We start from the raw sequence: 14,365 nt of genomic DNA on the forward strand, positions 1-14,365 counted from the left end.
GATTCAGTTTGCAAGAATTTTATTGAGTTTTTTTCATCGATATTCATAAGTGAAATAACTTCTCTTTCTTTGTTGGGTATTTCTGTGGTTTAGCTATCAAAGTAACTGGCTTCATAGGTAGTTTTGGGAGTATTGGTATAAGCTCTCTTTGAAGGTCTGGTAGAATTCTGCACTAAGACTGTCTGATTCTAGGCTTTTTTGATTGGGAGGTTTTAAATTTCTATTTCCTTAAGGGTTTTGGGACTATTTAAATAGTTTACCTGCACTTGATTTAACTTTGGTACATGGTATCTGTCTAGAAAACCCTTCATTTCATCCAGATTTTCCAGTTTTATTGAGTATAGATTTTTGTAGTTTTTTTTTGTATCATTCTCTTTGTGTTTAACTGGTTGATTTCAGCCTTGATTTCAGCTGTTTCCTTCTATCTACTCTTCTTAGTTGTGTTTGCTTCTTTTTGTTCTAGAGCTTTCTGGTGTGCCGTTAAGTTGCTTTTATGGGATCTCTCCAATTTTTTATTAAGGCACTTATTGCTATGATTTTTTTCTCTTACATTGCTTTCATTGTGTTCCATAAGATTGGGTATATTGTGTCTTAGTTCTCATTGATGTCTACAATGTCTCTGATTTCTTTATTTCTTCCCTGCCAAAGTTATCATCGAGCAGATAGTTGTTCATGTTCCATGTGTGTATGGGCTTTCTGTTGTTTTTGTTGTTATTGAAGTCCCTGCCTTGGTCCGTGGTGATCTGATAGAATGCAGGGGATTATTTCAATCTTCTTGTATCTGTTGAGTCTTGTTTTGTGTCCAGTATATGGCCTGTTTTGAGAAGGTTCCGTGAGATGCTGAGAAGAAGGTATATTCTCTTGTTTGGGCATGAAATGTTCTGTAGATATATGTTATATGCATTTGGTTCATAACTCCCGTTAGTTTCATGTGTCTCTGTTTACTTTCTGTTTCAATGATCTGTCCATTGGTCAGAGACGGGTGGTGCAGTCTCCCACTGCTAATGTGTGAGGTTCAGTGTGTGTTTTGAGCTTTCATAAAGTTTCCTTTGCGAATGTGAGTGCTTTTGTATTTGTGGCATAGATTTTAAGAATTTAGACTTCCTTTTGGTAAATTTTTCGTTTGATGAATATGAAGTGTCCTTCCCCATCTTGTTTGATAACTTTTGGTTCAAAGTTTATTTTATTAGATATTAAAAGGGCAAGTCCAGCTTGTTTCTTGGGACCATTGGCTTGGAAAACTTAGTTTCAGCCTTTTACTCTCATTACTGTGGATCTCCTGGGAGGCAGACAGGTTGTTTCCTTGATTACTGTGGACCTCCTCAGGGGCAGAGATGCTGTATGGTGAGGAAAGGTATCTGCCACTGGCCTGGGTGAGGAAGCAGACCTGAAGGAAGGTGGAGCTCAGAGGGCAGGAAGGTCCGGCATGAACTGGGCTCTGTGTACGTTGCAGCTGGTGTGGGTATTTGGACAAGATCCTCAGCTGGTCCCTGGTTACTTTGGACCTCCTAGTAGGCAGACTGGCTGTAGAGTGTGTGCGTATATGTGTGTGTGTGTGTGTGTGTGTGTGTGTGTGTGTGTGTGTGTGTGTGTGTGTTGGGGGTGGGGGTTATGGGGCTGCTGATCTAGCCTAGGTGGGGAAGCAGGCTACTCAAAGTTTTTAAAAGTTTAACTTTACTTGACTTAATTTACATTTCATGTACAATTTATCTTAGCAGAATCAAAAATGATTAGGAGTAACATGCTTTGTCATACATAGACCCTTTCGACAGCCTAGTACTTAGAACTCTTACATTGTCACATAGAGGAGACAGTTTGATTAATCAGTTGAATTTTTAACTCTAGAACTGTTATCCAAATGTAATCCTCCACCTCCAGGTTGTGCTGTGTAATTGAGCTATTTTTCAGTTAGAGAGGATGGGTTTAACCTCTTTCCCATCTTTCCTGACCCGGGACATTGGCGGATAGGTGTGAATCCTTCTGTTGACAAGATGGAGCTGATGTGCATGCAATTTAACACAGCTGCACTGAGTTTTCTACGATTTCTGATATTGTAAATGCAAGAAGCATGTAGTAGGAAATGAAGTCTCCAAACGAGATTATCTTACTCTGTGTTTAACTTGTTGCCAGGATTTGCATTCTAAACTGAAAATTGTCTCTGAAACATAAGTGACTGCATTATGAATGGAATCAATAAGGTAGTGATTAGGTGTGGGTCTCAGGGGGCTGTGAAAGTGTCTCCTGCTTCTGTATTTAGCTCAGTGGCAAGGGATTCTGAATGAAGTTTCAGGAATTGGAAATTTTGTGCTCATTAAAGCTCACTACCCAGAAACTTCAAAAATCGAATTATATTTTTAAAAGTTCTATCGATCCTCCCTGAAATAAATTCCAATTTATAGGTTTTAATCAGGGCAATGAATCATCTTCTCTAATATTATGTGTTTGGGGTTCTTCAGTCTTTATAGAATACATTCTTCAATCTCAAGGTAGGCTTTTTATATTAATAATAAAAGGTGAGATCTGGTTTCCATTTTTAGTAGGTTGGCAAATAGAACTATGTTTTTCTTCATGAAAAGGCATATATTCAGACATTTGCTTAATCAGTTGAGTCTTTTACTTCTAGAACTGTCAACTAAATATAATCCTGTGATCCCAGACACCTGTGACTTTTGAATACTTGAAAAAAATGACAATTTTTACAAGGTTTATTTTATGTGTGTATGTGTCTGTATGTACATGTGTGCATGCATGCACACCTCTCTCTCTCTATTTCTCTTTCTCTCTCTCTCTCTCTCTCTGTGTGTGTGTGTGTGTGTGTGTGTATGTGTGTGTGCGTGTACACTTGTGTGTTTGAATTCTTGAGAGATAAAAGTTCCCAGAGTCTTTAACAGGTCTTCAGGTTTCCTAAAGCGTAGGCATGGTTCTAGGCAAAGGAGGTTCTAGGCATCCTATGCTGGTCCTGAGAACTGAGTTCAGTTCCCATCAAAGTGAAGTACATGCATGCAAACGTCTGGCTATGTCTCCAGACTCCCTATGTGATAACAGTAGCTGTTTTTTCTAAATGTCATGAGTTTCAAATATTTTTGAAATACTAGACAACTATAATACCATAGTATGTTTTGAAAATCAGAGCCCAATTAAGTTATCTTGTAAAACATTGTTTATTGTAAGCTTGCTATCAGCATAACTTTAGAATTATCTATGCTGGACTGGAGAGATGGCTCAGCCATTAAAGGCTAGGCTCACAACCAAATATATAAGAATTATCTATGCTGATAGATGTGTATGAGACACCGAAAAATATATCTTTACAATTTGCTAGGACAGATGTAGAACGGGCCTCAAGACACAAGAAAAAGTTTGTAATCCCCGATGGTCATTTGTGTTCTTTTATATTGTCCTTCTTTAGTACCATTTATAATCCTCAGTTTTAGTATCTTGGAGACCAAAGGGAATGGATCAATAATTCAGAACACTAACTCTACTTACAGCAGACCCTTGCTCAGCTCCCAGAGCCTACCTGGCAGCTCCTCAATTCCAGGTGATCCGACACCCTCCTCTGACCTCCACAGACACGAGCATGCACATGGTGCACATACACAGACACAAGCATGCACATGGTGCACATACACAGATAGGAGCATGCACATGGTGCACATACATGTGTGAGACAAAACACACTCCCATACATACAATAACATAAATCTAAAAACACACATTTTCAGTATATTTCAGCAAAACCATCTAATATAATCATCTGATGTCATCTAGAATAGTACTTATATATAATTTGATTCTTACATAATTTGACACATAATTTGCTGTTCTTTACTATCTGAATGTGGGTTTTTTAGAACTCATGAAAAAATTCTCACATCATTTATTGTGTCTTAAAGAGTTGATATTGTGGAGAGTTATATATGAATAGCAAAAACATTTTAACACTAATAAATAATTTGTCTAACCTTATTTTATGGTGTATATTGTTTATCACAGTTATGTGTTCATCTATGTGTCCCGGGGATGCACTTGACATATGAAATCCATATGTTTTTTCTCTTAGACAGGGTTTGAAAGTCCTGTTCTGAGCTCTCTTCTCCACTATAGCATATCCTACACATTTTTCCCCCATGGTTCACTGCTTTATTGTTTCTGAAGACATTTGAGGATCTATGGGTTTAGTAGGTTATATTGTAAAACTAATTTGTGAAAAGGTTGTTACTTAGAATACTAATGCATTTTGTTGGGGCTAGTATTTTTGTTTATGCTTTGTTATCAATAAAATATTCCTTTTTTTTCTGTTTTAGAGCAACGAAGTTGTCTACTACAACGCTAAAGACGATCTTGATGTAAGTATTAAAACATTGTTCATTAAATTGTTTCCAGTGATGAAGGATTGGTTTAAGTAACCGAAATTGGATTGGACACATTTAAAGAGATTTTTACATGACAAGAGCAAAACATTAGTTAGATGTAGCAAGGTGGTGGTGCTAACTCTGACCTTCTTTGTTCTGAGGGCTTACTGGCTTTTCTACATTAGAAATGGTATTCTACCCTCTTGTTTCTGATCCAGCATATCCTCTAAGTGCCTCCCATGTGGGTTGCTGTGGCTTAGGCATGGGTATTACATTTGGAAGGTTGAGGGCAGATCTGAATAGAACCATCTCTGTATCCTGGCTAATGTCAGTGGGCTTAACAAAATCCAATGGGAATGATATCCCCAAACTGGTAAGAAATGATCCTGCTGATCCGATCTTTAAAACGTAGTGGCTACAGTGCTTACAATGCATTGACAACTTGACATTATCAACAATGACCTAGGAGAAAAGCCAGTGGGCAAACCCGTGAGGAACTCTATATAGAATAGGTTAGCTTCTAGGAATGTCTGTAGTGGTTTGTTTTAATTATGTTAATTGTAGCAGGTAGATGATCCTTATCTGTAAACTGTTCACTTTTAATGGAGTAAAGTGAAGAAATGGTAGCTCAGTGCTAGCATTTATGTCTCTGCTTCCTGAGTGTGGAGACAATGTTACTAGCTGCCTCATGATCAGGCACCATGACTGTCTCTCATAGTAGCAGTTCCCTTACACTCTGATCCAAAATAAACCGCCTGTTCCTTAATTTCCTTTCTTTAGGACATTTTATCACAGTGGTGAGTAAAGTAATATATGATAATTATACAACAGGCCTACCCCCTGCAAGTGCTTTAACCACTGAGCAATACTCTTGACATCATACATAGGTATTTTAAATAAATGTTGTATGAGTTTTCAAACATTTGAGAACATGAATTATTTTTCGAATATGAATGAGGTCTAAATAATTTTGCCACATTTCATAGGGATCGAAAAGGCATTTTATTTAGTTATGGGAGCATTTCAAAATTTACAAATTATATGCACGGCCTAAATCTTTCATGGTTATTTATTTGCATTAGAAAAATACTTATATATAATGATTTATCCACAACTGCATTTTGAAGCCCTGTTAGTTCATAAGAACTAGAATTTTCATTCAACAAAAGGAAGGGCTGCTATGAGATTCATGTTTCTCATTTTTTGCTTTTTTATCCAAATAAATGTTGTGTGAGGAGAATGAAAACGGGAAAATAAGTAGAGTTAGCCTTCCAAGTTCCTTAAAAACAGCATGCTGAAGCATGACAATTCCTAGGTTAAGCAAATATATGAATATCTTCAAATACCAGATTTAAATGAGTACTGAATATTCTGGTATCCCATTAACCAATTTTTACAAACTATCTTAATTTGTATAATAACATCATGAAAAACACATATTTTCTCCTATTGTAGATGAAAACCTGTTTTTTTCTTTTTAAATTATGTTTCAATTTTATGTATAGGAGTGCTTTGCCTGTACATATTTATGCATTATGTATGTAAAACATATATGTGCTTTTTGCCCACATAAGTCTGAAGATAAGATCAGATATCCTGGAAGTAGAGTCAGACATAGTTATGAATTTCCATGTGGGTGCTGGGAACCAAGACTATGTCCTCTGCAAAATCAAGAAGTGCTCCTAGTTGCTAAACCTCCCTGTCATCTCCACACCATTTCTTTATGAAGCTCTAACCTTTTCTCTACACATAAGTAGGTGGTTTACTTTGATATTTCCCTATTATAAAGACTATATATGTGATCTTAATGATGCACAATGGTTATTAAAGACAGTCTGTCAACAAAAACAAATGTATTCTATGGCTTATCGAGTGGTATCAGAATAAAAAGTTAGAATTAAAATTAGTATTAAGTAAAATAATTAAAAATAAAACAACAAAAAAGTAAAATTTGTATTAGTTTTTTTTTTGAAAATAACTTGAACATGAACTTGAAAGAGAGCCAGGGAAGCTCACAGGAGGCTTTGGAGGTAAAAATGAGGAAAGAGATGTAATTATCTTAAAAACACAGCAAAGGGGGAGTGTTGGGGAGATGGCTCAGCAGTTAAGAGCATTGGCTGCTCTTCCAGAGGTCCTGAGTTCAAGTCTTAGCAACCACATGGTGGCTCACAACCATCTGTAATGGGATCTGATGCCCAGTTCTGGTGTCTGAAGACAGCTACAGTGTGCTTATAAACATAAAATGAATAAACATAAAAAAGAAAAATAAAATAAAAATATGAAAATTCATCATTAATTTTCCTGATAGTACATTGTCTCTTTTACAGAACATTCAATTCATAAAACATTGACACTGGTTTTCTAATACAAAATCTTCTAGAATGTGTTACTTTGTAATGGTAACACCAAGCACCTCAAATAACTATTTTGTTGTAACACACAAATAATTACATTTTATGCCAATGTAAGAAGTTTTGCTTATTTATATTTGCTTGGTAATAAAAAAAAAACATCACCCTTTTATTTTACATAGAAATGGAGTACTTTTTTTGCTCAAGGTTCTAATGAATACACACATAAATGTGAATTAAATAATTTACTCCATTTTCAATCACAATGCTTCAAGGTTAGAACGCTCATTCACCATGAGTCCAAAGTTATTCACGAGTTTTGTATTTGGAATACTGAAGTTGTACCGTGTTTTATTCATAATCTACCTGCAGAGATGTTTCTCAGATATTGAAATGAAATGCCTTTGGTGTTATTTACCCTCTTCGTATCGAAATAAAACTGTCACAGAGAAAAGAATCCACTGGAATAATTCTATTGAATGTGATCTACTCTTTGTATGTCTTCATTCCAATGGAAATAAAGGACTTATATTGTTACATGTTACAATTATTCTTATAAAATGATGCACTCTCCATATTAGACATCAAAAAGTCAAGAACTACTCTAAGTATTTGGAAAGAGATTATTTTATTATATACATGGGGACAGAGATTATATACATAGGCACAGAATGTTATGGGGTATAAAGAAAATAATAGAATTTGTAGATTAGGTCATGTTCACCCGCCCTTAATTTATCTACTCATAAGTTATTAAGTCCTATTAAAGTTCCAAATGTTTGTCTGGGGAGCCAACGTGGTGGTTCAAGTGCCTGCCGCTTAGGCACGAGGACCTGAGTTGACTGAGTTGACCCTAGAATCACTCAGACCGTTGGTGATGTGGCAGGTACCTGTAATTCCATCACAAACCCTGGGCTTGCCGCTCAGCCATGCCAGCAAATCCAGGAGATGAAGACAGAGCCATTCTCAAAAGAGAACACGAGGAGGGAATGACAGAGATACTAGACATGACTTCTGTCATCGGCAGGCACGCAGCTCTCATAACCGTACATGCAAGTGTGACCCCCAGTCGAGTTATCCTTCATCTACAGTGTAACGGAGTTGACTAGTGCCAGAATTCCCTGGACTCTGGCTTGGATTCAGATGAGAGTATGTATTTCTCTGCAGAATACTTGACATATTTAAAGAATGTAGCCATATTATAGAATTTAATAATTAGAAGGAAGGGAAAAAGACATCCAAACACTTCTTAAGCTGTTATGAAATCTCTATCTTTTAACATTTTTCCATTAACATATTTTTTTACTTTCATTATTTTTTTTTTCTGCTTTGATTTTGTGAGACAAGGTTTTGCTACATAAGTTTGGCTGGTATTAGTCATGTGCAATCATGATCAACCTGACGAGTATTCAGATAACTGATTTATAAAATAGTACAAGTATTTGCTGTGTTGTTGAATCAATGTTAAGTCATAATTCGAGTTGCTGTGATACCATAAAATGAACTCTTCTGCTAAGAAGTTAGAATTTTGCTCCTTAAACATTCAAAATATTTTTACATTAACATTTTTAGATAAAATTTCTATTTCATTTGTAGGCTAGATCTCTAGAAGAGGTTCTCTTGTGTTTTGGGACATTTTTGCATATATATGGACATATTTAATATATATATATATATATATATATATATATATATATATATATAATATTGTAGGGGTTAATGGGTCCTGATCTGCTCTGCTCTGCTCCTGCTTACCCGACGCCTCTGTCCCACGGGTGTCAGGCTGTGGGAAGCTGTGGGACACCGCTCCAGGGATGGAGACACACAGTCTGAGAGCAGGACACAACCAGAACTGGCTTGGGGGCCCCCGGGCCTACAAGACCCATTGGTTTCTCAGGCCGCTGCTGGATGCTGCAGAAGAGCTGAGGACAGAATGGGAGCCCATGGACTGGATCTAGCCCCGGGGCAGAGGGGAAGAGGGGGAGCTTCAGCTGGTCCCACCCGGGGAGTCCTTTAGCTGGATAGTGGTAGCCTGCAGGCTCGCCCTGGTTGTGGTTGAGGCTGGGAGTACAGAGAGGCTTTCTACCCGAGATTAGATGGCATAGAGGCTCTGTAGGCGAAGGGCTTCTCTGTACTCCCCACAGTGGATCCTGATGAAAAGAGGCAGCCCATAGCTTTAAGACATTTATTGTCATGGCGCACAAATAGATAAGTAAAACCGTACCCCACTTCTCAGAGTGGGCCTGAGATTAAATACTTTTGGCAGGGAGGAGCGTCTGGGAAGGAAAGGTGATTGGCTAGGCCTCAGGTCTTTAAGTACCTCATAATGGAGATCTGTCTTGAGCCTACGTAACCACAAGTCAAGTCCTCTACCTGTGGAAGGGTTTGGGGCATTGCCTTTTACCTGACTGATGGCCACAAATCTATGGAGGGCTATGGTTAGTGACAGAGCCTGGTTTACTAGGAGTCAGGCAAAATGCCTACCGTCCCTTTCAGGGTCACCGGGGTTTCATGCCTTAGCTCAACCGGGAACCAGAGTGCCTTTCACTGTCCCACATAATATTTTTATATATATGTAATATATATAATATATAATTAATTATATATAATATATAATTTATATATGTAATATATAATATATAATTTACACATATATGTAAATTATTATATGAAAACATATATAATATATTTTATTATAAATATTAAAAATAAAATATATTATGTCTAAAGTAAGTAAAACAAATATATATAAAATTTACAGAAAAATAGACCAAATTACATCTTAATTTACAAGATAATTATTTCCTGAAGCACTGCTTGGCATTATATTAAAGGAAAATTTAACACATTAAAATTGTTTTTTCATTGCTTTGATTAGTTTCTTTGCCAATAGTCACATTTTCCCCTACATTTAGAGGAAACATGTTATTTCAGATTCTATTATTCTTATCAGCTTCATGAGCATGTTGAATTACAATATTCAATTTATCTGTAAATATTGATCTCAATATATATTTCCTAATGTTGGCAAACAGCTTTTTCATACCCATTTGAGTAGCAGTTGCCTGGCATATATAAATTTTATTAACTTATGACCATATTACATTCTGAATATTTCACAAATATAACATTTTTGTAATAAATTAGAACATTTTGTAGTTATTTTAAATGGTATCAGTATTAACTTAATGTATTTACTTCATATTTACATAAGACATTTGAGCTGATTTCAAATACAAATTCAAAAGTTTTAGAGACCTTAGCAAGGAAGAGAAGGGACCAGAGAGATGGCTTTAGCCATAAAAGAACTTGTTGCCCTTGCAGAGGACCTGAGTTGGTAAGGCACATCCACATTGGGTGGTTCATAGCCCCATGTAAGTTTAGCTTTAGGGAACCTGGTGCCCTCTGCTGGACGCCATTGGCACTTGCATTCATATAATGCACACACAGATAGATAAAGGGGGTGGGGTAATTAAACTAAAACAAAAACTAGAAAAGTGTGAAACATTTTAATAAATACTTGGGAAAATAATACTTTCATTGCATCTAAATGCTTACTTAAAACTAATGCTACTTACTACTCAAAACAATAATATAATTAGTCAACATATTTTGGAAGAATTACCTCAAAAGCGTTAAGTTCAGAAGAAATTTGAGAAACAGCATGGGTGATATAATACTGTTTTAACCTGAATTCCACCATAAGTTGACCTTTTTATATAATCTAGTATAGTTGGTTTGGACTATTTTGTCAGTCTTTGAAAATTTATGAGGAACTATCACATGATCAATTAGATACTTGATGTGTGTGTGTGTGTGTGTGTGTGTGTGTGTGTGTGTGTGTGTGTGTGTGTAAAAATGTGAGTTGCTGATGGTATTCTGATTCTTTCCTTATGTAATTGTCTGGGTACCAGAGATAGTGTGGAAATTCATACTTAATCATTTGACTATCCAGGATGATATTTTGCTCTTAGTTTTCTTGGTTTCAGTCTTGGTCTGTCTCTGTCTCTGTCTCTGTCTCTGTCTCTGTCTCTGTCTCTGTCTCTCTCTCTCTCTCTCTCTCTCTCTCTCTTCTCTCTGTCTCTCTCTGTCTCTCTCTCTCTGTCTCTCTCTCTGTCTCTCTCTGTTCTCTCTCTGTCTCTCTCTCTCTCTCTCTCTCTCTCTCTCTGTGTGTGTGTTTCTAAGTCCTTTTGTCTCAGTTACTTTCATTTTCAGTGTCCTCTCCTTACCCCCTTCCTCCTCCTACCTTCCTCTCTACCTCCCTTCCTTCCCTCCTTCTCTCCCTCTCTCCTTCCTCCTTCCTTCACTTCTTCCTTAGTTTCCCCGCCTCTCACCTTCTCTCCCTTCTTTACACCACAGAAGGAGGTAATTAGCATTGGAGGAGCTCCATTTTGCTCTGCAGAGCCTATTTTGAAGGTTACACTTATCATTACTTCTTCAAGCTTTGTTTGCAACCTGTAATAAACTGTGACGCTTCATAGCAAGGGACACACAGAACTTATTTTCTCCCTCCGATTTGCATAAACCAAGTGAAGTATCAAAGTCGGCTATTTAAGTGAGAAAGAGGAGAGTAGTAATTAGAAGACAATAGTTCTCTACATGTCTCCCATTACTCTTCTCAGTGTGTTAAAGATAGTGCAATATCCCACCCACACATCTTCTATCATTTAAATGTACTTGAATGTTTACATCGGAAGGAAGTCTGCTTTTCTATAAAATAGATATAAAATTTTTAATTCTAATTTCTAATGCATGTATTTTGGTCACTCTTACTAAATATTTTCTTCATTTGAAACATTCAGAAAAGATAATACAGAACTGTAAATACCACACTCTCATCTGTTTCAGGGTTCTGAAGGGTTACATTCTTTCATTGTGCCCAGTAAACTATTCCTTATCTACCATAGTTGGACTTACACAGATGATACAGTTAACTCATCTTCACAGAAGGTTTTGCAGCATCTGCAAATTAATGGATTGGGCCATTCTTGATTACACATGTACTATTTGATATTTGTATATAAAGTGCACACAAATCACAATGCCAGCATATTGCTTTGGTTTGTTTTTGGCTCACCGTAACTGTTCTCAGCCTACGATGTCAGATTTCATCTTATATATCAATACCTCACATCAGATTAATCAGGGGAACTAATTGAAATGCTAAGTTAAGAAACTCCTCTCTTATTAAAATTGTCCTCTGTGTATTTCTGTTGATACAGGTAACCAACAAGTGAAGTTTATTTATTCCTTGTGCAAAAGACTGGAAGTTCCTAAACTCTGAACCTCTGTTTGGTATTTTTAACTTTCTCCCTAGTTCTGTGCTAGACGATTTGCTTTTCAGTGAGTAGCAACACCCTGGCCATATTCTCTATTTCGCATACATTACCATCATTCATTTCCTTTCTTACTCTAGGACATTAATTTTTACTTCGACATTGGTCTAAGATACGCGTAGGAGTTATTTAAACGATCTCAGCTTTTTGTTTCTAAATTTTAAATAGGCTTTTAATCGTTCAACATATTATTTTAATACATAAATATTGTGTTCATAGATTCTTTCCATTGGTTCAGTCATTGAATCTGTATTGAGTGTGGTATTCAAGACAATGGTTGAGTCTTGCCGGAATCTGTTACGCAGACAACTTTTGGTGTTAAAATGGCTTTCTTCTTTGAGGTGCCACCAAGCTTTACAAATGTTTCCCCTGGTGAATTAGAGTATTATTTTTCCGAGGGCAGCTTTGTATGGTTAGAATTCCTGGCATAGCTCTAATAAATATAACAATGCTATATCAAAACCTCACATCAAATTAACCAGTGAAACTAATTATAATGCTAAATTAAGAAGCTTCTCTTATTAAAATTGCCCTCTGGTTATTTCAGTAGTGATTCAAGTAGCCCAAAGTAAGTGGACAATAGAGTCACCTGTGAAAGGTTCTTTTTCTCCTATAAGTAACCTGAATGTAAGATGAAATGTCATCTTACATAACTGTAAAAGTCTTAAGAAACTGACATAGTGTGTGGGGCGGCAGGCTGTGACAGATATCCTGGTTCCCAATAAGGTCCGGGAGCCCCTGGAAGGAATGGTAGGCATTTCCCCAAACTCCCAGGAGACCAGGCCCCTCCCAAAAGGCCCCAGTAGAGAGGCTCCTGGCCGTCAGTCTCCTAGAAACAGAACCAAGCCCCTCCCACATATAGATGAGGTCTTCTGAAGCTCTCAGGCCATGCCAATGGGAAGTACCTGCTCTCAGACCCTAACCCACACCAAAACAGTATATAAGAATCCTATCCAGAAGAATTAGAGGTTTGTGAGAACTACTCCATCATCTGAAAGCTTCTGTCATAGGAGCTGTAACACTGCAGCTTGGGGAAGAGATCTTCTCTCCTGAAATCGCTGCCAGAAGCTCCCCTGCTCCCCTCGCTGGCTCGCTAGCTCGCTAGCCCGCTAGCCAGCCTCAAACAGGCTCAGCCCGGCTGATGTCTTGGAGCAATCGGAAGCAGCAGCACCTAGACAGAGGAGGAGCAGCACCAGCAGTGGAGAGGGCAGAGGCAGTGGAGGCAGTGGATCCAGTGGAGGCTCACTGTCCCTGCTCGAGTCCTCTCCCCTTCTCTTGAACCCTCGCCCCTGGCCGCTGGTCTAGAGATCTCTGCGGAAGGCCTCCAGTATGAAGGCCAACAAGGTAGTAGATCTGTTCTAAGCATTTTCCATTTTCTGTCCTCCACACTTAGTTTCTTTAAGAGCCCATTTTCTCACTATCCTCACGGTACCCTAGACCAGTATCAGTCACTGTAATATGAAGGAAAAGAATTTAAATATCCACATTAAAAAAAATACTTGACCCTTGTGAATTTCTCTTGTTCAAACAGTAAAAGTGTTTTTTGGTTTTGGTTTTGTTCTTTGTTTGTTTGTTTGTTTGTTTTTTAATGTCATCCTCTGCTCTGAAGTTTGCTAGTTTGGAAGGAAACAAAAATAAAACCTCCTATCTGAGTCTATCCTAGTCCCAAAGTGAGACAGATTTTTTTTTAAATAATTAATAGCACAGAGAACAGTAATGGGAAAACCTGCATTCAAAGTTACAATTAAGGAGGAAAGCCACAGTACTAAAGACACAGACTCTCTGAATCCGAGTCATGGTGTTCAGGTAAGAAAGGAAAACAACATGAAATACGTGGTTAGTCCCTGCAGAGAATGATCCCGGGGTATACAAAAACATACCCCAGATCGTAAAACAAAACTGACACAAAGAAATTCTCATAGTGGAAGAAACAAATTTAACAACACGAATCATTCATGTTGATATACTCAATGACTTTAAGAAATAGTTGAAAAATACTTAAAAGGTGAAAATTTTATTCGAAAGGTGAAGTCAAGGTGGAGAAACGTAAACCATAAAGTTTGTGTTAGAGCACAGGGAGGGTTGAGTCGTCAGATTTAGCAGGAGACGGCAGTTAGGTCTGTAGTGAAGTCTGAACACTTGCGGATGTGGGTGGCCTACGGTGCTTCAGACAGAGGGTTTAAAAGTCAAGCATTTCTAGCAAAGCCTCTCTAAGGACATCCCAGAGGAGAGCTCCGGTAGACAGTTAAATATTTAGTTTGGTTGCCTAGGAGAATGCCTTGGAGTAGAGTTTTCTGTTTAGCTCACAAGTCACATTTGAAAA

At 37.5% G+C, this 14,365-nt stretch overlaps 1 protein-coding gene across 1 annotated transcript in view; it reads left to right on the plus strand.

The window, feature by feature from the left end:
• The window catches only part of Cacna2d1 (calcium voltage-gated channel auxiliary subunit alpha2delta 1), a 530,523-nt gene that overhangs the window by 238,536 nt on the left and 277,622 nt on the right, over positions 1-14,365 (plus strand). The window contains exon 5 of the mRNA XM_032907054.1: positions 4,308-4,349. Coding sequence (XP_032762945.1) covers positions 4,308-4,349 — 42 coding nt within the window. The remainder of the gene's footprint in view (positions 1-4,307; positions 4,350-14,365) is intronic.

The sequence above is a fragment of the Rattus rattus genome, chromosome 6 (genome assembly GCF_011064425.1).
Source record: "Rattus rattus isolate New Zealand chromosome 6, Rrattus_CSIRO_v1, whole genome shotgun sequence".
Classification (NCBI taxonomy): Eukaryota; Metazoa; Chordata; class Mammalia; order Rodentia; family Muridae; genus Rattus; species Rattus rattus.